Genomic DNA, 25,165 nt, shown 5'->3' with positions numbered 1-25,165 from the left:
AGAGAGAGATATTTCTCTCCCTGGGCACAATAAGAATATATCTGCTGAACAAAACTCTGCATTGGCGACAAGAAGAGTATCCGGCCAATAACACTCATTCAGTTGCCCAGACTCCACCCCGTAAGGGATTATGGGGCCATTAAAAGAGGATGATGATGATGTGGCAGAGTTGAAATGATTTAAATAAAGGAGCAAATTTTAATTGTCAATTATGGTGGGGTGAAGCCAAAGAGCTTCTCTATCAGGGAAGGCCTACCTTCTCCACTCCTTCCACTGAAAACCTCTTCATCCCCTGCTTAGACCCATCCAGATGTTCTATAGCCACACATCACACTTACGATAGGAATGACCATCAGCGAGCCAGAGCGGGTGAAATTCAATCATCTTTATTTATGAACAAACCCTATTCTATTGTGATGGCAGCTGGTTCCTAGGACCAGCCCCAGAGGTGGGGAAGGGGAGGGTCTGAGCAGAGGGGAGGTCAGAGTATTCTCCAAACAGCCAAAATGGCCTGGCAAGGTAATAATGGATCCAGGAAGGGGAAATGTGGAGGAGGGCACGGGGGTGATGATGGCATTGCTGTGACGGTTGGTCTGCACCAATTCCAAGGCCGAGCTCAACCACCAAGGCCCCAACACAGGGCACTGTGACAACCCACATCTCCAGGACGGTGGGAGAGAAGCAAAAGTCTCCTCCTCCATCTGATTTCTATTCCAAGGCGTCTCTCCTTTGCAAAGACCTTCCATATATGCCAGCCAGCCATCTTGGAAGGAAACCTTGGTAGAAAATTAGGTGAAGGGCGCCTGGGCTAGGAACGGGGTCTTCGGGTGGCACAATTTACATATCCGTACCTGCCCCAGAGAGTTCACTCCACAACAGAGTTTAGGACGGTGTTTGCATCCGAGCATTCCCTCCACAGTTTAGGAACCATTAGGTCATTATCTTCTACCCAGTCTCTACTCATTGCTGGCTGTGGCCACTGAGAAGTCCAGATCCATCTTGACACGTAGGAGAGAAAGTTGGGATCCTCTCCTCAGACCCATCGAAAGTGCTGGCTGCGAAGTAACCGAAAGAATTCGAAGCGCAAGAAATGTGCAAAACATCAGAAAGCGCAAGTGCTCCTAAAGGAAAGAGGCCTCTGGCCGGCCTGTGGGGGGGCCCACCGTGGGAAAGGACCTCAAGCTTTGCATTACGTGAGGCAAGCCGCCATGCCGTGTTCTCCTCATGCTAATGGCGGGGTGGGTGGGTGGAGGTGGGGGGGCAATGCCCACTCCGGAAAGGTGATAACCTGGGACTTAAAAAGAGCGAAACTCCCTTTTCTAAGGAGAAACCCACCCTTCCCACGAAAAATATGCATGACTGTCTCTGAGTGGCTGGCTTGGATACAGAGCTCTGGTATTAAAAATAGCATGCTTTCATTAAGGAAAGAGGCCGTGCAGTGGGGGGGGGAGGGCGGGAGGGGCTGCTTGGCTCCAGCTCACTTCTTCTCTGGGCTGATGATTGCTCTGCTGAGTCACTTTGCCTCTTCTCGACTCCTTGTCAAAGCCGCATCCCTGGAAAATTGCGAATAACAAGCAGTATTAGATCACCTTGATGGCAAAGGATAACCTGATTTGAGGCCTGGGAGTGGGGAGCTTTACAACACTGATGCCGGGGGTCATTATTGGTGGATCGCTTGCTAAGGAGGGGATGGGGGAACCAGCTACTAAAATCTTCTATCCCAGGGGTATCAAACTTGATGTCAAGTTTCCGAAAGATGCCCTAATTAATTCATGAGCCATGATCCAAACTTCAAAGGAAATATAGTGATTTATTTGGAGCAACATTCCGGCAATACTGGGATGCAGTCAGTACTGACCCCACGCAGATTTACGTCCCCCTATGACCCTGTCTCTCCCCTCCTCCCTGGCCATGTCATAAATCACATTCTCCAATTACCCACTTTGGCTGGCTGTGAAATCTAACACCCTCCTGATTGCGGTCAGAAAAAATTTATGGAATTCACTTCAGTTCTCCCTCCCTCCTGCTCATGGCAACTTGAAAGCTTTGCAAGTTGACACTTGATTTCATTGAGGGCCGTATCAGGGTTGTGTTTGATCTCAGAGGGGGCAGGCCGGGGTGGGCGTGGCCAGCTCAACGTCACTTGTCGAGGCTCCGTTTTCAGCCGCGACGGCTTACCCAAACTCCGTTTTCACTGGCAGAGGGCTTCAGGAGCCTGTCGTGGCAGAAAACGGAGCCTGGGTAGGCCGTGTGCAGCCTCCCCAAGTTCCATTTTCACTGGCAGAGGGCTGCAAGAGGCCGTTGCGTCTGAAAACGGAGCCTCCCCGAGCTCAATTTTCACTGGCAGAGGGCTGCAGGACACCGTTGCAGCCGAAAACGGAGCTTGGGGAGGCCGTACACCATTTCCATTTTCACCTCCATTTTCGCTGGCAGAGACACCGCAGGCCGGTCCTTCGCTGTTTCCCAGACAGCCGCCCGGACCAGATCTAAGCACCCTGCGTGCCAGATCCGGCCCATGGGACTTGAGTTTGACACCCCTGTTCTATCCCCTTTCCATCTGAAGGGGAGGGACATCACAAGCGTCATGATATCCTCATGGAATCGACGTGGAAAGGATTGTTGATATAACGTCATGGACACTGTGACATTATGGCACAAATGACATCTCTGCTGCTTGTCCTAGCCTGGTGCATCTTCTGCAATTTCCTCTTCTAGAGAAGGAAGAGGGGAAAGTCCAACTTCACCTTCCTGCTGTTCAACCAGTTGGCCCCGAAAGTCCCTGAGGGTGATTCTCATGATTCTACGAGCCGCGGTGGCGCAGTGGTTAGAGTGCAGTACTGCAGGCTACTTCTGCTGACTGCCGGCTGCCTGCAATTTGGCAGATCGAATCTCACCAGGTTCAAGGTTGACTCAGCCTTCCATCCTTCTGAGGTGGGTAAAATGAGGAGCCAGATTGTTGGGGGCCAAATGCTAACTCTGTAAACCGCTAAGAGAGGGCTGTAAAGCACTGTGAAGCGGTATATAAGTCTAAGTGCTATTGCTATTACAGTATAGTCACAATCCTGGAATCTAAGTAAAAGAGGTGGCCTTCAGTCACATTGGTTTGCACAACAGAAAACTGCATTTTCATCCAATGCCCACAAGGGCCAGAGTGGGCCATACCTTATATAAATATGCACCTACAAATTTGGTTACTGTTTTTTTTAAGAGGATATCATTTGTGTGTCATTTGCAAAGAGCCCCCAACAATCTGGGTCCTCATTTTAGGCTACAGATAGTCCTTGATTTATGACCGCAATGGAGCCCAGAATTTCAGTCATAAGTCATTGTAGTCGTAAATCAAGAAAACACGTGACTGGACTCTACCTTAGGACTATTTTTAAGACAGCAGTCTTAATTTTGAGGGGGTGGGATTGTAAATAGCTTTTTTAAAGTCCGCAGTAACTTTGAACGGTTGTACAGTTGTGGACTGTCTGTATGATATTCATTTAGGTGATGGTGACGATAATGATCGTACCTTATAAAAACCAGTAATCCCAATGCCCGCCAATGGCCTGGCCTGGGCTATTCAGCTACCTGCACCCCTGTGCAGTTTTCTTTACTTTCCGATGTGATGGCCAAGTATTCAGAGCTGTTAGAAGACAGAAAGACAAGGTGTATACTTTGGAAATGAGGTTAAGCTCACCTTTCCCCACTCCTCCCTTACACAATACAAGCTCCAGTAACTGCTGGAGTTTCATCACAACCAAATGCTAAGCCAGCCTTCAGTACCTTTTCAAAGAAATAATAATCCTGGTGTGCTTTGGTACCCCAATAAGGTCAAGTGACTAAGTTAGGAGACCCAGAACATCTCTTCCTCCTCACTGTGAGGGAGACAAAGCTAGTGGCAAGCCGGTTCATTGCATGATGTGATGGGAGAAGGATGAAACGAGGAGGAATCAGGGTTATAAGCAGCAGAATAAACCTTATACTGTAGAAGGATGAGCAACGGTTGCAGGATACTTTGATTTATGGGAAGCTGAAGAGCCCAACAGAGAGGGCAAGGATGCAAAATGAGTGGGGCTTAAGGTCAAAGCCAGGAATCATGGTCCATCAAGTCTCCAGGAGTTGAGCTTGACTCAATTCCCTCTAGAAGGTTGTAAGACACGTTAGGCCTACCAAAGCTCCCCTAATTTCCTTCTGAGCATGCAGAAGCTGCTTGATGACCCAACAATTTTAAGAAATGTGAACCCCCACGCTTTTTCAAATGGTTGTGTGCAGTCACAAGCCATGAAGGGAAGGTCTGTCCCAGTGGTGAAATTCTCCCCAGTTTGCTGCCTGCACATGTGTGGTGCTCAGTGCATGCCAAACGCACGCTGTGCATGCATGCGCATGTGCAGTACATGCCAAAAGCACACTGTGCATGGAAAAAGGAGGTTTGGGAAGGTAAGCAGAACAGCAAGGTGGAGGAACAGCTGTGCCACGCGATTTAGAGTCGCTAGAAAGCAGGATTTCCTGCTTTCTAGCTATTTTAAATCACGCGGCACAGCTGATCGTCGGAAATACCGGTTAGGACCAGCCGATAACTTTTTCTTACTACCGGTTCGCTGAACCGGTAGCTTTTATCACTACCGGTTCGCCCGAACCGGTGCAAACCGGTAGGATTTCCCCACTGGTCTGTCCTTGAAAAGAGTGAATCAATGAGATGAGCGTGGTGATGATGAAACGTAAATATATATATATATATACATCTTGGCTTTGTCAACAACTTATGAAAGAAAACAAGTATACTTTCTCTCCCACTGGACAAGTTCATTCCAGAGATTTTCCTTTCCTAATGTACATACCTATTTAACTATCCACTGTCCCATCTCGGCCCTACCCAGCATAGAACCTTAGTGGACAGGACATAGGGAATGACCTTGAAAAATAGGAGGACAAGCCACTACCAAGGTAATGGTCAGTTAAGAGGGGCTTGAAGCTGGGTCAAGAAACTAGTTCGAGTAAACAGCTCAGAGAGCCCCTCTGTAGTTGATTCAAAGATAAAGTGAAGGGGAGAGCACATTCAACATTGCAAGATCCTGTTACGATATTTGTCACGATAACAACTGCAATGACCTATATGGCATCAGTTTCTTTGTCTGGTCTACATTGTTGGGATGACGCTTAGTGCCATAGAAGCTGCCAGGAGTAATGTTTGATGTCAACATCAGCTTGGACATTTCTTTTACAGCAATGTCTGGTTTCTGTATGAGCTGCTCATCAGTACTCAAAATACAGCATTGGTAGCCTCATCCCAGAGCCTTACGGGTTATTGTAGGGCGCTGTGTAGCTAGTAGCCACTCAACACAGTTAGAAGTCAGAACGTGGAAGCCCCTTATTGTTCCCCCGTGCTTCTTCTCCTGCCCTATCCCATTCTCCTTACGCATTTTCTTGAGCAGCTGCCTCTGTCGCTGCAGCGATCTTCTTGTAGCAATAGATCATCTCCGCTACCAGCCAGATGGTCAGGACAACAATGAGGACGTACATCATGATTTCGGAGACAATAGATGCCATATCCCGATTGGCTATGGATGAAAGGGGAAGACAGGGATAGGGCTGTGTGAAGTGCAGGCATCCAGGTTAACTAAACTCAGTTACTTTTTGCTAGAATGGAAAATGGAATACTGAAGTTTTGGGAAACTCACGGACCATACATGCAAAGAATGATCTTGTTTCACCTGGAAGTGAACCCGCTTTCTGTTGGGCTCGTTGGCAAACACTTAAACTCAATGGAATTCTTTCCAGTCACTGTTCTCAAGAGTTCTCTTTAACTTTAGTGAGCTGCACTGGCTCCCGGTGGTCTTCCGGGTGCGATTCAAGGTGTTGGTTACCACCTTTGAAGCGCTCCTTGGCATAGGACCCGGGTACCTCCGAGACCGTCTTCTGCCACCAATAGCCTCCCACCAACCAGTTCGTTCCCACAGAGAGGGTCTCCTCAGGGTGCCATCAGCCAAGTTATGTCGGCTGGCGACGCCCAGGGGGAGGGCCTTCTCTGTGGGAGCCCCAGCCCTGTGGAATGAACTGCCCCCGGAAATTCGTAAGATATCTGACCTCCGGGTGTTTCGCTGCGCATTGAAGACCCTGTTGTTCCACCAGGCCGGACTATCAATACAATAGTTTTAAATTGGGGTATTTAAATTTATTGGGGTTTTAAATTTGAGCCATTTATTTAATTATTTTAAATTTTATATCATTCTTTTGTCTGTGTTTTTAAATAGGCTGTACACCGCCCTGAGTCCTTCGGGAGAAGGGCGGTATAGAAATAAAATTATTATTATTATTATTATTATTATTATTATTATTATTATTATTATTATTATTATTATTATTATTATTAACTTGATTTAATGAGATGAACAGAATGGAGCTACAAGAATTCCAGCATCTCAATGATTTCCTCTAAAGCAGTAGCCCCCAATCTTTGGGACACCAGGGACCAGTTCCATGGAGAAAGGTTTTTCCGCTGACTGGAGGGGGAGTGGTTTTGCATGCTGCCTGCATCCTGTGGAGGGAGCTTTGCTTGTTTGTGTGGCTCGGTTGCTGTCATGCTGCAGCCCAGTGGTAGTTCATGGACTAGGGGTTGGTGACCCCTGCTCTAAAGCGTGGGTTTTCTTTTTTTGTTTTCAACGGCTTTCTATGATCCACCAAGGAACTGGATCTTCTCAAGGACAATGGAGAAGTTTACAACTGTTTGCCTACATAACATTTTTTTTCTCAGTCTAAGGACAAACTATTATACTTACCCGTCTTTCTCCAAAAATAAGACCGGGTCTTATATTAATTTTTGATCCAAAAGATGCACTAGGGCTTATTTTCCAGTTAGGTCTTATTTTCAGGGTAATACAGTACTAAACACGTCCATCTGGCTGACTATCTTAACTGGGGCTTATTTTGGGGTAGGGCTTATATTACGAGCATCCTGAAAAATGATGTTAGGGCTTATTTTCCAATTGGGTCTTATTTTCAGGGAAACAGGGTATATCTGTGGCTCTATTTCTTTTGAGTCTGGCTACATTCATCCTTACTTCTGGTTATGCCCATTGGTGGAACTCAGGCAAGAGAACTTTTATAAATTCTGAAACTGTCCGATTGGACCCTGTGGAAAATAAGGTGGTTAAAAAAAGATGCTCTGACCCATAAATAATCTGATGTTTAAACTCTCCAATGGTCTACAACATGCCAAGGTACCCTCATGCCTTCTCCACCATCTTTGAGCTCCGGCTTTTTTTTTTTTTTTAAGTATTTTTTTTTAAGACTGGATAGCTTCAGGAGCCTGGATAGCTCTGCAGACTAAGCACTGTAATTTAACACCAGCTGTCTGCAATTAAAGTAAGTTCGAATCTTGCCAAGCTCAAGGTTGACTTAGCCTTCCATCCTTTCTAAGGTAGGTAAATTGAGGACCCAGTTTGTGGGGGCAATAAGCTGACTTTGTATAAAACATACAAAAGAATTAAGGCTATTGCTTAACGCGCTGTAAGCCGCCCTGAGTCTCCGGAGAAGGGCGGCATATAAATCAAATTAAAAAAAAAAAGACAAACAAACATTTAATACATCAATCCTCCCTTCCCTGGGACATCTCGGTGTTATCTTCTAGGCTTCTTCTCCATCTTCCATAAGTTTCTTCTATCTTCATCTTCATCCAAACCATTCTAACATTTCATTGCTAAATCAATATTGTAATCATCATTTATACGTAATTATGGTATCAGTCATCTACTGTATATCTCTTTTCCAACCAACTATAAAAATAATTCCATGTTTTAAAATATTCTGATTCCTCCTTATCCTTAATCATCAGAGTTAATCTATTCATTTCTGCACAATCTAAAAACTATTGTATTACTTCTTAGCTCCAGCTTTGTGCTTACCTTTTTCAACCACATCAAGGTGGATGGTTTTGTTGACCATGATGTTGTAGGAGAAGTCATTGGCAAAATGGAGTGTGCGGTTGACACTGCAGATGTACTCCCCTTTGTGTTCGAAAGTCACGTTCAGGATGAAAATGGAGACATCCTGCAAATCTGCAATGTTCTTGGTACCATTCCACACCACTAGATCTTCAAAGCGAGGATCATATATATTGAGCCTTTCATAGTAATCATAGCGAAGAATCTGGAGAGAAGATGGAGAGGACCCAGTCAGAACCAGAAGAAACAGTACTGCACACAGAAAAATACAGCCCTTCAGTAATAATACGATGGCGATTATGATGTTGTGGCCCGCCAGTGGCCAGCAAATCTGGTAGCAGATTCAGACAGTGAGGAGGTTGGGGAGGAACATGGGCCAGTCCTGGAGTCTGGGGAAGGCTCTGATGAGGGCTCTGCATCGGAGGCAGAGAGGGGGCCAGGGCTGTATGCCAGCTATCATCTGCCTTCAGAGTCAGACATCAGGGAGGCAGACGAACAGCTGGAACCTGTTCCCAGGGTGCGCATACTCAGAGTTGCCAGACGAAGGGAATAGCTAAAGAACAAGGGTCGACTTGGGAGTAAGGCCACAGATGGTTGATGAATGGCCCCTCCCAGAGGGAATAAAAGAGGAGCGAAAGGGGAGGGGAGTTTGCAGGAGACAATTAGTTCATTACTGCATTCTTGCCAAGTATTGCGGTGTCTGAAAGATTATCAGCCTGGCCACTCTCTAAGCCTGATAAAGGTCAGTAATTGTGAACTATCTTGAAAGACTGTGGGAGAGGAAAAACTTTACTGGAGAGGAATTCACTGTAAATTAAATAAAAGGGGTTTATCGGGATGAGGACTTGGCTTCGTGCTGCTGGGAAAGCCTAGGTCAGAGCAGATAAGTAGAAGTAATGTATTGTGAATCAAAGTGAGATAACCATCTCTGGCAGTAGATTGGAAATTGAAGATTCTTCTAAGAGAACCACTTTGTGTCCTATATTAACTGGAAGAAAAAGACAGGGCTGGGCAAACTAAAATAATGGCCTTGAGTAGAAAAATGCAGCAATGGAAAGGCACCAAGGGCAGAGGTATCCAACTTTGGCTACTTTTAAGATGAGAATTTCAATGCTCAGAATTCTGCAGCCAGCCATACTGGCTAGAATTCTGGGCATTAAAGTCCACGAGTCTTAAAGTTGCCAAGTTGGAGACCCCTGACGAAGAGGACAAGAGACACATGGGTGGGGGTCTTCTCTCTGTCTACTCCAGGAGTGTCAAACACAAGACCTGCGGGCCAAATCCGGACTGCAATGTGGTCAGATTAGGCCCGTGAGGCCGTCCTGGAAAATGTAAGGTGCTGGCCGGCATCGCTTCGGCCCAGACTACCCAGTGCGAAGAGGAAACTTGCCAGCCAGTGGTGAGATTCAAATTTTTTTACTACTGGTTCTGTGGGCGTGGCTTGTTGGGCGTGGCATGGCATGGCATGGCGGGCGTGGCAGGGGAAGGATACTATAAAATCTCCATTCCCACCCCACTCCAGGGGAAAGCTACTGCAAAATCCCCATTTCCTCCCGATCAGCTGGGACTTGGGAGGCAGAGAATAGATTGGGCGGGGCCAGTTAGAGGTGGTATTTACCAGTTCTCTGAACTACGCAAAATTTCCGCTACCGGTTCTCCAGAACTGGTCAGAACTTGCTGAAACCCACCTCTGATGCCAGCAGTTTAGGGAGTGGCGGCAAGCTGGCCATACCTACCCAGTTGGCCACACCCACTCAACCCCCCTTCCCAAGGTCAACCACAGCCTCAATGAAATTGAGTTTGACACTGCTGGTCTACCGTATCAGCCAGCCCCTCTATCAGCACAGAGCACATCTATCACGGCCACAGGCCAGCTCTGCAGAGCCAGGTTTTAAGGTTCTTCCTGAAGGACAGGTGTGTGTGTGGGGGGGAGGGGGGCAACCTCATCTCTAGCGGGAGAATATTCCAGAGGGCAGGGACCACAGCTTTGCCGGCTGGGGAATTCTGGGAGTCCGCCAGGCTTAAAGTTGCCCAGGTTGGAGACCCCTGTTCTAAAATATTCCTCCTTTGCTCCAGCACACACCTTGACCAAGTCTGTGGTCCCCTCTTCTTTGAAGAACCATTCGGTAAAAGCTTCTGCCTCTGTTTCACTTCGCTTCTTGCACGAGATGCAACGGATCTTGAAAGAGTTGCCGACTACAGCCTCCGTTTCTGCATCCACCTCCACGCAGCCACCTCGGCACAAGGTCACTGAAAGAGGGGAAATCAGAAAAATTACAATCCGGTGGTATCAAAACTCCCATCTCCAGCTTTTACATCCTCTTTTTTTTTTTTTTTTTTTGCATATTTTAAAATATTTAAAGGACAAAATAAACGACATTTGTCATCAAATGTAACATTTATTACTTCATTGTTTAAATGATTAATGGACTATATAAAATTAGATTGCTTATATCATCTTAGGAAGTAACATACAGTAAATCACCACAACACTCTAAACCTTAATACTTATATGGATCTCACCCTTTATTTGTCATCATTCCTAAAATAAATGTCCATGTTCTTGTAAACAAAAATAGAGAAAAAGAAAAAAAAAGTGAAGAATAAATACTTAAAAAATAAAAATAAAAACAGGGTTGGTTTTAAATTCTTTCCCATTGCACCCTACTGATTACATCCAAATAATTATAAACATGCTAGTTTCCCCTTCAGACAGTGTAAAACTTTTTGCCCAAACTTTTTTTAAAAAACTTATTTGAGTGTCAGTTTTTTTATTTCCAATCAAGGATCCTTTCTGCACAGGAAAGGGTGCAGAATCTCAGATATTCTCCTGCATTTTCTCAGTAAGAATAAGGATATCTAACAAAATGAAATTCAATGTAGAGAAAAGTAAAATCTTACACTTAGGCAAGAAAAACCAAAAGTAAACATATAGACTGGGTGAAACAAGGCTTAATAGCAGTAATTGTGAGAGGGATCTCGGAGTCTTAGTGGACAACCAATTAAATATGAGCTAACAGTGTGCAGCAGCAACCAAAAAAAGCCAATGCAATCCTAAATTGCATTAACAGAGGGATACAATCAAGATTAGGGGAGGTACTAATACCACTCTATAAAGCCTTAGTAAGATCACACCTACTGTAGAATACTGCATCCAGTTTTGGTCAACACGCTATAAAAAAGATGTTGAGACTCTAGAAAAAGTGCAGAGAAGAGCAACCAGGATGATCAGGGGACTGGAGGCTAAAACATACGATGAAGGGTTGCAGGAGCTGGGCATGGCTAGTCTAGTCTAGTGAAGAGAAGGACCAGGGGAGACATGATAGCAGTCTTCCAATATTTGAGGAGCTGCCACAGAGAGGAGGAGGGGTCAAGCTATTTTCCAAAAATAGATTGTATGCCAGACAAGGAATAATGGATGGAAACTGAACAAGGAGAGATTCGACCTGGAAATAAGGAGAAATTTTCTGACAGTGAGAACAATCAGTCAATGGAACAGAGGTTGCCTTCCGAAGTTGTGGGAACTTCACCACTGGAAGCTTTCAAGAAGAGACTGGACTGCCACCTGCCAGAAATGGTGTAGGGTCTCCTGCTTGGGGGGGTTGGACTAGATGACCTATAAGGTCATCTATAAGGTCCCTTCCAACTCTGTTAATCTGTTATGTAATTGCTCAATGTCAGCCCTTTCTGGCACACCAGCCTCTCAACCTTAGCAATTTGAAGATGGGTGGACTTCAACTCCCAGAATTCCCCGGGAGTTGGGAGATGGGAGTTGAAGTCCACCCATCTTCAAGTTGCTAAGGTTTGAGAAACACTGGTTTAGGAGATGAAAGTCCTATAGACCAATTTATTATAAAGTTATAGTTAACAGAATCTTGCAAGATCTTGTAGTGGGGCTCCCTACAGGAGCCAAGCTGAGGGAGAGGCCTGGGGCTCCTGTGGGTGGCTGAGTGGGAAGCAAAGCTAACGCCTACAGAGACCCCAAGGGGAGGACGCAGGGCCAAAGCTGCACGGACCCCAGAGGCAGGAAGTGGAGCAAGGAGTGCCTCATGGGTGTGGGGGAAGCCTTCGGAGGCTCAAGGCACGCTTCCCAGGGCCTCCCCTACCCTTGAACAAGATCGCTTAACAACTACATCAGGGAAAACACAGGTGGGAGGTCATTAAGCAAGGCGATCACGTAGGCACCTTGCTTAATTAACATTACAACTTGCAACCATAATGGGCAGTTCCATTATAGTCGTAACTCGAGGACTACCCGTAGTCACGTTACATTCTTGGCCTGGGCTCAATCCCCTTTTATCTGACTTTTCCTGCTGTCCCCCAAGGCCATTCCCTCTACACACCCAACCACTCTTCCTGCTTTCCTCCAAATTTTCTTCACTGCTGCTGTGCACAGACAGAACACAATGTATCTGGGTGTATGTTTTTTTACTCCACTCACAGGTGACAATGACCAAGAGAGAACATCAGCAAAGCTGCCATGACTGGACAATTTGCAGACCTTGGCAGATGCCCTCTGATACTCGTCCTGATTCCTTACCTCCTATAGTACATTTCACATCTTTCAAGGGCATTCCAAATTCACAAGGCAGATCTAACGAAATGGAGAAATCCATCCTTGTGGAATTTCTGCCTGGTTGATCTGCTGGAGCTATAAGAACCTCAGCTGTATGAATTCTGGAAAGTGAAAACATCTTGACCTACTTCCCCCCCCCCTCCCATTATTCCTTTACCTGGCTATAAACAATGTCACCGCAGCAAAAAATACCATATGCTTTTTATCACAAAGCAGATCTGATTCCTCCCACTGAAGGATGACTAACCAGGTTCTGTGGATATGCTGCGATGTCCTCTTATTTGAAAAGTGAATCTGAGGTAAATTCAACTCTAACCATTCTTAGACTATTTATTTATTTATTGGTTCGATTTATATGCCGCCCTTCTCCGGAGACTCAGAGCAGCTTACAATGCGTTAAGCAATAGCCTTAATACTTTTGTATATACCTGCTTAGTAGGGCTTTCGGCCCCCCTAAGCGGTGTTCTTTTTTTATACAAAGTCAGCTTATTGCCCCCACAATCCGGGTCCTCATTTTACCTACCTCGGAAGGATGGAAGGCTGAGTCAACCTTGAGCCTGGTGAGATTTGAACTTGCAGTAATTGCAGGCAGCTGGTGTTACTTAACAGCACTTTAGTCTGCTGCGCCACCAAGGCTCTTTTGACTACAATTTGACACGGTTTTGTTCCAAACCATTTTAAAAAAAAACATTTAGAGTGTGCCTTTCAATTTTTTTTTATCAAATTAGATGTCTACGGTTTGAGAGGCTGCCACAAAAAAAAAAGGGTGGGGAGGCACAATTTATTATCCAAAGCATAAGAAACAATAGAGACTAATCAAGGAAAGAAGCAACCTGAAATTAAAGAGAAACTTCCCAACAATGAGGACAATTAACCAGTGGAATAATCAGAAGTGGTGGGTGCTTCGTTACAAGAGGTTTTTAAGACTGGGCTCTTCTTAAAAAAAGGGCAGGGGTGTCTAACTCGATTTCATTGTGGGCCGCACCAGGGTTGTGTTTGACCTCGGGCGGGGGGGGGCATGGCCAGGATGGGCGTGGCTAGCTGGATAACACTCAATGCTCCGTTTTCGGCCACAACGGCCTCCTGCAGCCCTCTGCCAGTGAAAACGGAACTCAGGGAAGCTGCGCCAGGCCTGCCCAGGCTCTGTTTTCACTGGCAGAAGCACCGCGGGCTGGTCCTTCGCTGTTTCCAGAGTGTGCCCACGGGCCAGATCTAAGCACCCCGCGGGCCAATTTCGACCCGTGGGCCTTGAGTTTGACACCCCTGGTATAGGGTCTTCTGCTTGAACAGAAGGGGGTTGGACTAGAAGACCTCCAAGGTCCCTTCCAACTCTATTCTGATTGACTAGATTTACTTCACCATAACCTTTAACTCTAGTTAATGATTTATATCTTGTGAACCAGACATTCTTAGTTTAAACCTTAATAAGTTTAAAATGCGGCCGCGCGGGTTGTTACGGGAGCTTCCCGTTACTCCCATGTGACACCTCTCCTGCATGAGCTGCACTGGCTGCCGTTGTTCTTCGGATCCACTTCAAGGTGCTGGTTCTTACCTATAAAGCCCTACATGGCATGGGCACGGGGTACTTGCAGGACCACCTCCTACTGGCCTCCCACCGCCCTGTGCGGTCACATAGGGCTGCCCTCCTCCGAGTACCATCAGCCAGACAATGTCGGCTGGTGGCCCCCAGGATGAGGGCGTTCTCAGTGTCCGCACCAACCCTCTGGAATGAGTTGCTCATCGGGCTCCGGACGGCCCCTGACCTCCGCACTTTCCGCACTGACCTGAAGACATGGCTGTTTCAGCAATTTTCCTGATCTGCTACGAGATTTTATTCTGTTTGGGGTTTTATATTGGCTGTTTTTAGGATTTTTATTGTTATATGTTTTTAATTCTATGCGCTGCCTCGAGTCCTACGGGAGAAGGGCGGCATATAAATTTAATAAAAATAAATAAATAAATAAATAAATAAATAATAGGGCGGGTTTGTTTTTCCTTCAAAAAGTGACAGAACAGTTTATACAAGGCTCCAAAAATGCTTCTGACTATGTCAATATTTCTCCAGCCACCCTGGATACCCAGACAAACTCAGCTGTGGAGCACCAAGTAGCAGAACCTCATGTCGAACCATCTCTTTGCAAATCCCTTGCTTCAAATATTCAATGTGTTACAAGGCTTCTGTGACGGAGATGCCACCCAGCTCTATCTCCCAACCAGAGAAAGGTGAACACGTCGATAGTGAATCTTTTAGAAATTTGGAGTCTCTGCAAACATTTCAACCTGCCCATCTGACGCTGATCACAGAAATGGGCCTGCAAGCAGGGAGGTGGAGAAAGGAAGTTTTGGCACACACTTTGTTTTGCTTTTTGAAAAAAAAAAAATCAAATGAATTTAAAAGGAGAGAGAGAGAGAGAGAGAGAGAGAGAGAGAGAGTTGAATGCCTAAGGAAGAACTATCCCAAGAGGAAGCAATGGCAGATAGTGTAATCTGATGCATGTTTATTCCGAAGTAAACCTCCTAGAGTTCAACGAGGTTCATTCCCATAGCTGCCAAAATTGTAATCAGATAAATTACTCCAGCTTCTGGAGAAGGACAGATTATCCATTGAAACAGGAAGAAGAAAAGGTGTTATCTAAAGATACAGTGATGTATAGACAGTCCTGGACTTACAGCAATTTGTTTAGAGACTGACGTTATAACAGCACTGAAAAAAACTTGACTTGACTGGTCCTTGCATTTATGACCATTACAGCAACCCCACGGTCATGTGATTAAAAATCTGAATGCTTGGCAACCGACGTGTATTTTACAAGAGTCAAAGTGTCCTGAGGACACACGATCGCTGTTTGTGATCTTCCCAGCCAGTTTCTGACCAGCAACGTCAATGGAGGAAGCTGGATTTGCTTAAAGACCGTGTGATTAACTTAAGAACTGCAATGATCCACTTTACAACCATGTCAAAAAAAGAAAGTAATATCAGTAATATTGGATGAGCTGCGGTAGCGCAGTGGTTAGAGTGCAGTACTTCAGGCTACTTCTGCTGACTGCAGCCTACCTGCAATTTGGCAGTTCAAATCTCACCAGGCTCAAGGTTGACTAAGCCTTCCATCCTTCCGAGGTGGGTGAAATGAGGACCCAGATTGTTGGGGTCCATAGGCTGACTCTGTAAACCGCTTAGAGAGGGCTATAAAGCACTGTAAAGCAGTATATAAGTCTAAGTGCGATTGCTATTGCCCTTCCTTCCTTCCGTCCCTCCCAGTGGTTAGAATGCAATATTGCAGGCTAATTCTGCTGAGTGCCAGCAGTTCAATCCTGACCGGCTCAAGGTTGACTCAGCCTTCCAACCTTCCGATAAACCTTCCGTTGGTAAAATAGGAACCCAGATTATTGGGGGTAATATGCCGACTCTGTAAACCACTTAGAGAGGGCTGTAAAGCACTGTGAAGCGATATATAAGTCTAAATGCTATTGCTATTGTGCATAACCCCATTAAAACTGCTTTGCTTAATCACAGAAATGTGGGTCTCAAATTGTCGTTGTAAATTGAGGACCTATCTATAAATCATTGAATAATTGGGCAACAGATACCCACCAAACCGAGAACTTTGAACAGATAAATCTAGGCTCCTCTCCATTTTTGGTTCTCGGAAGTTGCAAAGGTGACAGAGAAACATGAGGTTCGGGAGCCTGGGGAACATTTACCGCTATGGGAATTTCACAGGATTGTCAACTTGGGAGATTTTGAGATGCAATGTACCTTCCTAAGCACCATTTGGCCTCAATCCCACAAGCTGCCAAACAGCACTTGAGCGAGAGCTCTGCAAATTTAATGACTGGAAATGGGCTGAGCATTCATTTTAAGCAGCGTCCAAAACCAAACATTTCCACAAATGTGCAACTTACCTAACGGTAATAACGTATTGTGCTAGGATTTTTAAATGATTCTGATCCTTTTCCCTCATCTCTAATAAAATACTCAATTCCCTATTAAGATCTTACTTCCTCTGTAATTTCAAGATTTAACCAGTTAGAAGTTATTATTAGGTTCTAGATCTTTAAAGCTGGAATTCCTGGGCATCTAGCAATAAGCCCCACTGAACATTTATTGCTGCACAAAACTGTCCAATGACCAGAGCAAACAAGCTTTCGTAAATAAACTCACATTGTGCAAGCCTAGGATAAGAGAGCCAATGGCTCTGCTGGAAACATTCATCACAGATTAATTATTGTTATAGCCCATTACGTTAAAGCCACGGTGGCGCAGTGGTTAGAGTGCAGTACTGCAGGTTACTTCTGCTGACTGCCGGCTGCCTGCAATTTGGCAGTTCGAATCTCACCAGGCTCAAGGTTGACTCAGCCTTCCATCCTTCTGAGGTGGGTAAAATGAGGACCCAGATTGTTGGGAGCAATAGGCTGACTCTGTAAACCACTTAGAGAGGGCTGTAAAGCACTGTGAAGTGGTATATAAGTCTAAGTGCTATTGCTATTACAGTATAGTCACAATCCTGGAATCTAAGTAAAAGCGGTGGCCTTCAGTCACATTGCTTTACACAACAGAAAACTGCATTTTCATCCAATGCACACAAGGGCCAGAGAGGGCCACACCTGATGTAAATACGCACCTACAAATTTGGTTACTGTTTTTTTTAGAGGATATCATTTGTGTGTCATTTGCAAAGAGCCTCACACAATCTAAAGCGAGGCCATTGATTTGCTCGGTAATGGAATTGCTTTGGAACTTCTAATCCCAAATGCTTTCAAGAAAATCAGCTGGAGGCAGGCCCAGAGCCAAACAGCTGCAGCAGAAGCCTGGAACTGGTTTTAGAATGGTTTTAGCAGAGAGCAGCGTGTTGTATATTTGAACATATGCAAAGCGTATTTATGAATTTCAGGTTGCCCCAATATTCTTAGGGGAGTTAGAATGACTGGCTTTAGATTAGGGGAGACAACTTTCTAGATCAGGAGTGCCCAACCTTGGCGACTTGAAGAAGTGTGGACTTCAACTCCCAGAATTCCCTAAGCAGCCATAACTGGCTAGGGCAGGGTGTCAAACTCGATTTCATTGAGGGCCACATCAGGGTTGTGTTTGACCTCGGGGGGTGGGGAGGGGTGGGGGGGAGCGTGAGCAGGGTGGGTGTGGCCAGCTCAATGTCACTCATGTTGGGGGTGCCTGTGGTGGCCAGAGCAGTTTGCCAGTGAAAACTGGCTCCTGAGCTCCGTTTTCAGCTGTGATGGCCTCCTGCAACCCTCTGCCAGCAAAAATGGAGCTCGGGAGGGCCACCACTGTAGGCCAGTCCTTCACTGTTTCCAGGGTGGCCCCACAGGCCAGATCTAAGCATCCCGCGGGCCGGATCTGGCCGCCGGGCTAGGGAATTCTGGGAGTTGAAATCCACAAGTCTTAAAGTCGTCGATGTTCTAGAAAGAATTGATAGGGATTTCACTATTCAAAAAATACTTGATGACAATCAAAGCAGAACACGCAATATTCCAGGGACAGGAACACTATCCGGCAAACTGTACAATTCTGTGCCTTCTAAGGAGACAATTTAGCATGGAGGCCAACACAGAAGAACACAAGAACTTTGCTCTAGTAGCTTTTTTTCTAAGAAATACTAGCAAGATATTCCAGGAAATCCCTACAAGGGACTACCTTTATTGCCTCTCCATGGCACCCTGTATTTAAAGATATATTGCCACCAGATGTGGAGGCTCCATTTATAGCAAAAACACTGCCTTTCAGAAAGAAAAGTTAACACACAGGATTGCATTAGATTAGAGAGTCAGTTTGAAGTACTTGGTTAAAGCATTGGCCTGGAAACCAGGCGACCAGGAGTTCCAGTTCCACCTTTGGCATGAAAGCCAATTGGATGACCTTGGGTCAGTCACTCTCTCTCAGTTCAACCCTCCTCACAGGGTTGTTGTTACGGGGAAAATAGGAGGATAAAGTATTATGTTTTCCACCTTGAGTTATTTATACAAAGTAAAAAAGGAAGGGTAAGAATCAAAGAAATAAATTAACTATAAAGGTGAAGGGTTACCCTATCCAGTCTTGTCTGACTCTAGGAAGTGGTGTTCATCTCAAGTTTCTTAGCCAAGGCAGCCAACATTGTCCAAAGACATTTCTAAGGCCAGCATGACTATATGCTGAAGCGCATGGAACGCTGTTACTTTCCCACCTAAGTGGTACCTATTGATCTACTTGCATTTGCTTTCAAACTGCTGGGTGAGCAGGAGCTGGGGCAGGTAACTGGTAAAGATAAAGGTTCCCCTCGTACGTATGTGCTAGCCGTTCCCGACTCTAGGGGGTGGTGCTCATCTCCGTTTCAAAGCCGAAGAGCCAGCGCCTCCGTGGTCAGGTGGCCGGCATGACTAAATGCCAAAGGCGCACGGAACGCTGTTCCCTTCCCACCAAAGGTGGTCCCTATTTTTCTACTTGCATTTTTACCTGCTTTCGAACTGCTAGGTTGGCAGAAGCTGGGACAAGTAATGGGAGCTCACCCCGTTACGCGGCACTAGGAATTCAAGCTGCTGAACTGCTGACCTTTCGATCAACAAGCTCAGCGTCTTAGCCACTGAGCCACCACATCCTGGAGCTTATTCTATTGCATCCGTAACTGGAGCTTATTCCATTGCGCAGCGATTGATCATTCAATCTTAAAATTCTTTTTTTTTTTATTGCAAAAGTTTTACAATTACATTTTTACCCCACTTTTCCCCCTCAACCCACCCCTCACTCCCCACCCTAACCCCCCCAAGCCCCCCTAACCCTCCCCCCCGACTTCCACAGAATATAATCCCATCGAAATCCCCTTTTTATAAAACTTGAACCCCTCAAACCCCCTTATAATTTTTTCTCTTCACAATTCATACATTTCTATTTTTATATAATACTTTCAGTGAAAAGCTATTTGATACTTCCTAACTTGATATTTATTCTGCACATAATCTATCCATTTTTTCCATTCCCATTCATAAGTCTCTTGTGAGCGGTCTTTTAAATATGCTGAAATCTTCGCCATCTTAAAATTCTTGTTACATAAAACACAACAGATTTTGGAGACACGCACACTGCGCAAGGGGTGGAGATTTTTATATCTGGTGTAGAGATAAGCAGATTGCTTCATGTCGCCTTTCTGGCTTCAAGCCATTTCTCTCTTTCATCCCACTTCCCAACTCAGCTTCTAATTTAAAACGACATGAACTCAAGTTGAGGGACAGCGTCTCCCTAGTTACATCTACCCATCCCATCGGGGTCCAGCAGGAATGGCATGTTATGGGTTCCGTTTGCTAAGGCAGGGGTCTCCAACCTTGGCAACTTTAGGACTTGCGGACTTCAACTCCCAGAATTCCTCAGCCAGCATGGACTTCAACTCCCAGAATTCCTCAGCCAGCATGCGCATGCGAATTCTGAGAGTTGAAATCCACAAGTCCTAAAGTTGCCAAGGTTGGAGACCCCTGTGCTAAGGAGTTCTACTGGATGGGATTCAAGAGCACGATCTTTTCTACTGTGGCCCCAATCCTTTGGAACATTATCATCCCCCCCTCCCCAGTGAGATTAGTCCTCATCCTATTGCCATTTAGGAAATCCCTGAAACCCTGTTTCTTCTAAGAGGTTTGGGCAGGGGTGAAATCCAGCCGGTTCTGACAAGTTCTGGAGAACCGGTAGCAGAAATTTTGAGTAGTTTGGAGAACCGGAAAATGCCACCTCTGGCTGGCCCCAGAGTAGGGTGGGAATGGAGGTTTTGCAATATCCTTCCCCCAGGAGTGGGGAGAGAATGGGGATTTTGCGGTATCCTTCCCCTGGAGTGGGATGGGAATGTATATTTTGCAGTATCCTTCTCCTGTCACGCCCACCAAGCCACACCACACCCACCAAGCCATGCCCACAGAACCGGTAGTAAAAAAAAATTGGATTTCACCACTGGGTTTGGGGATCCCACAGAATCTCTCCAAGGCTCAAGGTTGACTCAGCCTTCCATCCTTTCTAAGGTGGGTAAATTGAGGACCCAGTTTGTGGGGGCAATAAGCTGACTTTGTATAAAATATACAAAAGTATGAAGGCTATTGCTTCATACTTTCATACAATGCATGAAGGCTGCATTGTAAGCAACCCTGAGTCTCCGGAGAAGGGCGGCATATAAATCAATTTAAAAAAAAAAAAAAACAGGGAGCCTGCAAGATAGTTACAGTGTGTGCGCAAGATGCTGGTTCATTCTTACTGTCTTATTTATATTTGTGCGTAAATAGTTTTTAATTATTGCGGTTTGTTTGTTTAGCTGGTCGTTTTATTGTACAAAGGCTAGAATCACAACCGTGAGTTGGGCAGCTATAAAAATATGATAGATGGGTGATAGGTGATGGATGATAGAAGGAAAGATAATGGAGGATAGATGGAAGATAGCTAGAAGATGGATGATAGACAATAGAGGATAAAGGAGAGACAGGTAGACACTTGTTATGAATTAGCTTAATGATGTGGTATAATTCTGAAAGCTTAATTAATGTGAACTTGTCCACCTTCCTTGCTGCCAAGTTTCGCGGCCCAAGTTTTGAACAACCAAGTGTAAGGAATCTCACTTTTAATGAAACGCATTCTGAATTTCTGACAAAAAGCTCAACCACGCTTAGAGAAGTCTTACAGCAGCCATTCAATCCACTTTGGAGATCCTGGTGGTCTGACAGAATATGCCAAAACTGATTTATTCATTGGTTAAACCCACTTGCAGACAAAGAAAACCAGATTACTCAAAAACTTTCCAGAAAAGAGTTCAATATAATTTTCCTTCCACCAAGCCCCCAGATCCTTCAGCTGAAGCTGTTTCTTTTATGATGACTCATCTAAAAGGAAAAAAAACCAATTGCAGGTGACCAGGTAGGGAAGTTTGAAATTGGAAAAATGATTGTCAAAATATATATACTGATTAAGAACATCTGGGAGGCAAAGAGGATCCTGGTATGGACTAGGACTGAAAAAAGCAGTGTGTCAAATTCATGTTTAGCCATGATAAAATAGAAACGAAGGAAATGATCAGTCATAAACCTACTTTTCAGGAGTTGTTATGCATTAAGAAACAGACAGTTAAACTTCTCAGAAAAAGGCAGCATAAAACAAAATATATAGCCCTCACTGTAACCAGACTTTTCAAAGGCCTTTTAAAACAGTTTTTCAAACTTAGCAACTTAGTAACCAGACTTTTCAAAGGCCTTTTAAAACAGTGTTTTTCAAACTTAGCAACTTTAAAATGTGTGGACTTCCGCTCCCAGAATTCTGCAACCAGCATGGAATTCTGGGAGTAGAAGTCCACACATTTTGAAAGTTGCCAAGTTTGAAAAATAGTTATATAAAGACTTTCAGCCAAATTACTTTCATACCTTCTGATGATGACATGCTTTATTTTATTTTAATTCACTTCTTTACTAGGTGTTGGTCTTGTTTTTTTACTTAAACTGAAGAGTATTTGTTTTTAAAGTCCCAGGCTATATTATACCATCTGTCTGTCTGTCTGTCTATCATTTATCTATTTATTTATTTTATACTCTACAATTGTAATAGCCTCCTTTGGTTTCTTTTGATGGTTTTAAAAATGTTACCACCAACCATCAGCTTTGTCTACAATGGGTTTACCTTGTAGGTTGTAAAAAAAAAAAAAAATAGGAAGAATTGGAAATAAATAAAAATTGATGCTCAAAATTGTTTCTGCCTAGCAGGTTGGGAATTGACGGTACTATACACATTTTCCATTCTATTCTTGGATGAGAGAAAGAGGATGTTATGTTGTTCAAGTGTTTATTTTTCAACTCTTGCAGGATGATGACATTGTAGGAGGACAGCTGTGTTTATCTATGGTGACAAAAGAAAATCTAGAATTTAGTAGCATCTGATCAGATCTGGTAGGGTCAGATGCATCTGATGAAGGGAGCTTTAGGTCATGGAATGTATGCCTTTTAATAAAAATTGTTAGTTGGAAAACCATACTTTTTTCCCCACCCAGATGAAGGAAAGTCTCACAGCCTTCTACAGAATCCCTCAAATCTCCTGCGATTGTGGGCTGCAGGTCTTGGGCATCTGAAGGCCCAAATTTCACTGTAGGGCATTGAATGAAAGTATGTTTCTCTGGACCAGAAAATAACTTTTATCTCTTCAGGGCAGGGGCTGATGAAGAGAAGGTTCCATGCAGCCTTTGAAATCGGTAAGGATATCCAGGATTGGGAACTGCAGAAAATGAGGAAAGAAATAGGAAGTACGCCCTCCTGTCTCACCGTACACACTCCATTAAAAAAAAAAGCAAGGAAAGAAAGGCTACCTTTAAATGCATTAAGAGTTTGCTAGCAAAGCAGCTTCAACTGATGTAAGAGGTGACCTTAGTGTGCATTATTTGAGTGAGGTGGGGGTGGGGAAGAACTGACATTGCAAGGCCAAGGCAACAGGAATGATGCAGATTATTTATCATTTTCTTTAAACAGTAAAAAAAACTTAGGTACGAGTTAGGGAAAATTTTCCAATTATATATTCCAATTATATATATAATTGGAATTCCTTACAATGTGCTCAGCAATAGCCTTCATCCTTTTGTATATTTATACAAAGTCAGCTTATTGCCCCCACAAACTGGGTCCTCAATTTACCTACCTTAGAAAGGATGGAAGGCTGAGTCAACCTTGAGCCTTGGCGAGATTCGAACCTGCAGTAATTGCAGGCAGCTGGTCTTAATAACCAGCTTAATAACAGGGTGCCTTAGACCACTGTACTATTTTGCCTCTAGAGTTGTTTTTTTTTTAATTCTTCTATTGCTTTGCCAATCTGACTGCAGCATGGTTGCCATTCTTGCACATCTCTGTCCCTGTACTTCTTAGGGACATCCACCATCTCTGGAAATCCCAGGTTTCAAAAGACAATTTCCCCTCTCTTGAGTCAGAAGGAAATCTGTGTTTGGCGGTCCTTGCTCTGAACTTGATCCTTGATCCTCCCTACATGGCCTAAGCCCCCCTGTCCCCAGTACGGCTCCTCAGGACCTCCTTGAAGCCCCCTTCAAATCTCAGGCATCTTTTAACTTTCTGTTTTCTTCCTCCACCCACCCACCCACTCACTTCGATTTCATTCCTTGGCAAGAAATTCCAGGTTGTCTCCAGCAAAGAAGAGATTTAAGGCATCAGGACTTTTAGGGGACAAACCCCCTCATCCAAAAAAAGATGCAAAAGTTGTTTTTTTTTGGGGTGGGGGAACAATTGCATGAGCTCCATCCAAGCCCACACACAGCACACAGATCTAGAAGTCCAGGCCCAACCTTGTCAATCAGAAAGGTTGGCAATTCGAATCCCCTAGTACAGGTCTCCTATGTGAGCAGGGGGGGTTTTCTTTTTATTTTATTTTATTTATTTTGTCAAGTACATATTAGATAATATCTATAAGAATAAGCATGAATTGAATACATAAAATGAATACAAATAAAGGGACCATTAGGACAGGGATGGTAGGTAGGCACGCTGGTGTTCTTAGGCACCGTCCTTACAGAGTTACAGGGTTGGACTAGATGACCTCCAAAGTCCCTTCCAACTCTTGTTACTGTTAAAAGAGAAAACCAGCAGAATACGGAGGGCATCCCGGATTGAATTCTTCCTTTCGCTTGGCACCCTCCCCCCCCCCAAAAAAAGAGCCCAGAGAGGACTTTTACCTGCTTCCCACTTTCAGAAAGCCTCCAAATTAGGTGGTGGGAGGCCTTTTGAGGAGAAAAGGCGGCCTGGGTCGAGGCTGGGGGGGGGGGGCAGCAAAGCCTTCCTCCTATCCCACGAGGCCCGAGCCCGCCACAGCGTCCACGCACAGCCCGAGGCGCCGAGACTCCCAAGGGGGAAAGAAGACTTGCCCTTAGGCCGGGGCTCTCGGGGGGGGGGGGGGGGGGGTCCCACGCCGCCTCTTCGGACCTTCTCCAGCCGCCCATCCCCTCCCCACTCATTTCATTTCATTTCATTTATTCGAATTTCTATACCGCCCTTCTCCTTTCGGACTCAGGGTGGTGAACAGCCAGATAAAAAACATCTATACAAACATCACAGTTAAAATAAAGTTAAAATAATTTATAAATTTGGCTCATAATTTAAAACTTGTCAATTAAAATAAATATTAAAATTTTAAAACTAACCCTAAAATCAGGACAGACGCGTGTCCTTCTCTCCCACCCAACCACCCACCCACTCACTCTCCCCTCCCGGTCTGTGCAACTCACCCAAGGCCAGGCCGAAGAGCAGTAGCGAGACGGGTCGCGGGGCAGCCATGCTGAGGGATCGGCTCCAGGGTGCGCTCCCGTTCTCGGCCGGGGGGGTGGTGGGCCGCTCCGGTGGGCTCGTCCCGCCCTTTCCCTCCAAGCGACCCTCTTGGCGGTCAACAGTCAGACGATCCCGGTCAAGAATTTTTTTCCCCCGCGGAGGGTATTCTTATTTATAGCTCGCTCAAGGAAACCCCTCCCGCCACCGGGCGGCTCGGAATGTCCCGGCCGGATCCACCTGCTTTGGCTTCGGATACCCGATCCTGCCCGGGATCGGCCGCACGAGGCGCTCCGCCGCTCCTTGCCCCGACGACGGCGGCGGCGGCGACGGCGGCTGCTGTTATGACTGCCCTCGTCGCCCCGGGTCTGCGAGGGACCCAAGCCGGGGAGCGAGACGGCAC

The 25,165-nt window shown here is 45.2% G+C and overlaps 1 protein-coding gene across 1 annotated transcript; it reads right to left on the bottom strand.

Annotated features, from left to right (window-relative positions):
• Nucleotides 1-396: 396 nt before the first annotated feature.
• On the bottom strand, nucleotides 397-24,908 carry SCN1B (sodium voltage-gated channel beta subunit 1). Its single transcript, XM_070949592.1, has 6 exons — nucleotides 24,726-24,908; nucleotides 10,012-10,178; nucleotides 7,890-8,133; nucleotides 5,405-5,546; nucleotides 3,518-3,631; nucleotides 397-1,553 (listed from the first exon to the last, which is right to left on the bottom strand). The coding sequence occupies exons 1-5, from the start codon at nucleotides 24,772-24,774 to the stop codon at nucleotides 3,565-3,567; spliced, it is 669 nt and encodes a 222-aa protein (XP_070805693.1). The 5' UTR covers nucleotides 24,775-24,908; the 3' UTR covers nucleotides 397-1,553; nucleotides 3,518-3,564.
• Between the last annotated feature and the right edge of the window lie 257 nt (nucleotides 24,909-25,165).

Source organism: Pituophis catenifer, unplaced genomic scaffold, assembly GCF_029215685.1.
Source record: "Pituophis catenifer annectens isolate HBS135680 unplaced genomic scaffold, rPitCat1.0.hap2 SCAF_9, whole genome shotgun sequence".
Taxonomy (NCBI): Eukaryota; Metazoa; Chordata; class Lepidosauria; order Squamata; family Colubridae; genus Pituophis; species Pituophis catenifer.
The sequence above is the reverse complement of the archived record's forward strand: the minus strand, read 5'-3'. Positions and strand labels throughout refer to the sequence as shown.

Coding starts and splice junctions, on each gene's coding strand:
- SCN1B (XM_070949592.1), bottom strand. CDS start 24,774: ATGGCTGCCCCGCGACCCGTCTCGCTACTGCTCTTCGGCCTGGCCTTG. Junction 10,179..24,725: donor GCTCTTCGGCCTGGCCTTGG/GTGAGTTGCACA, acceptor CCCCTCTTTCAG/TGACCTTGTGCCGAGGTGGC. Junction 5,547..7,889: donor CCTTGATGTGGTTGAAAAAG/GTAAGCACAAAG, acceptor TTTCATCCATAG/CCAATCGGGATATGGCATCT.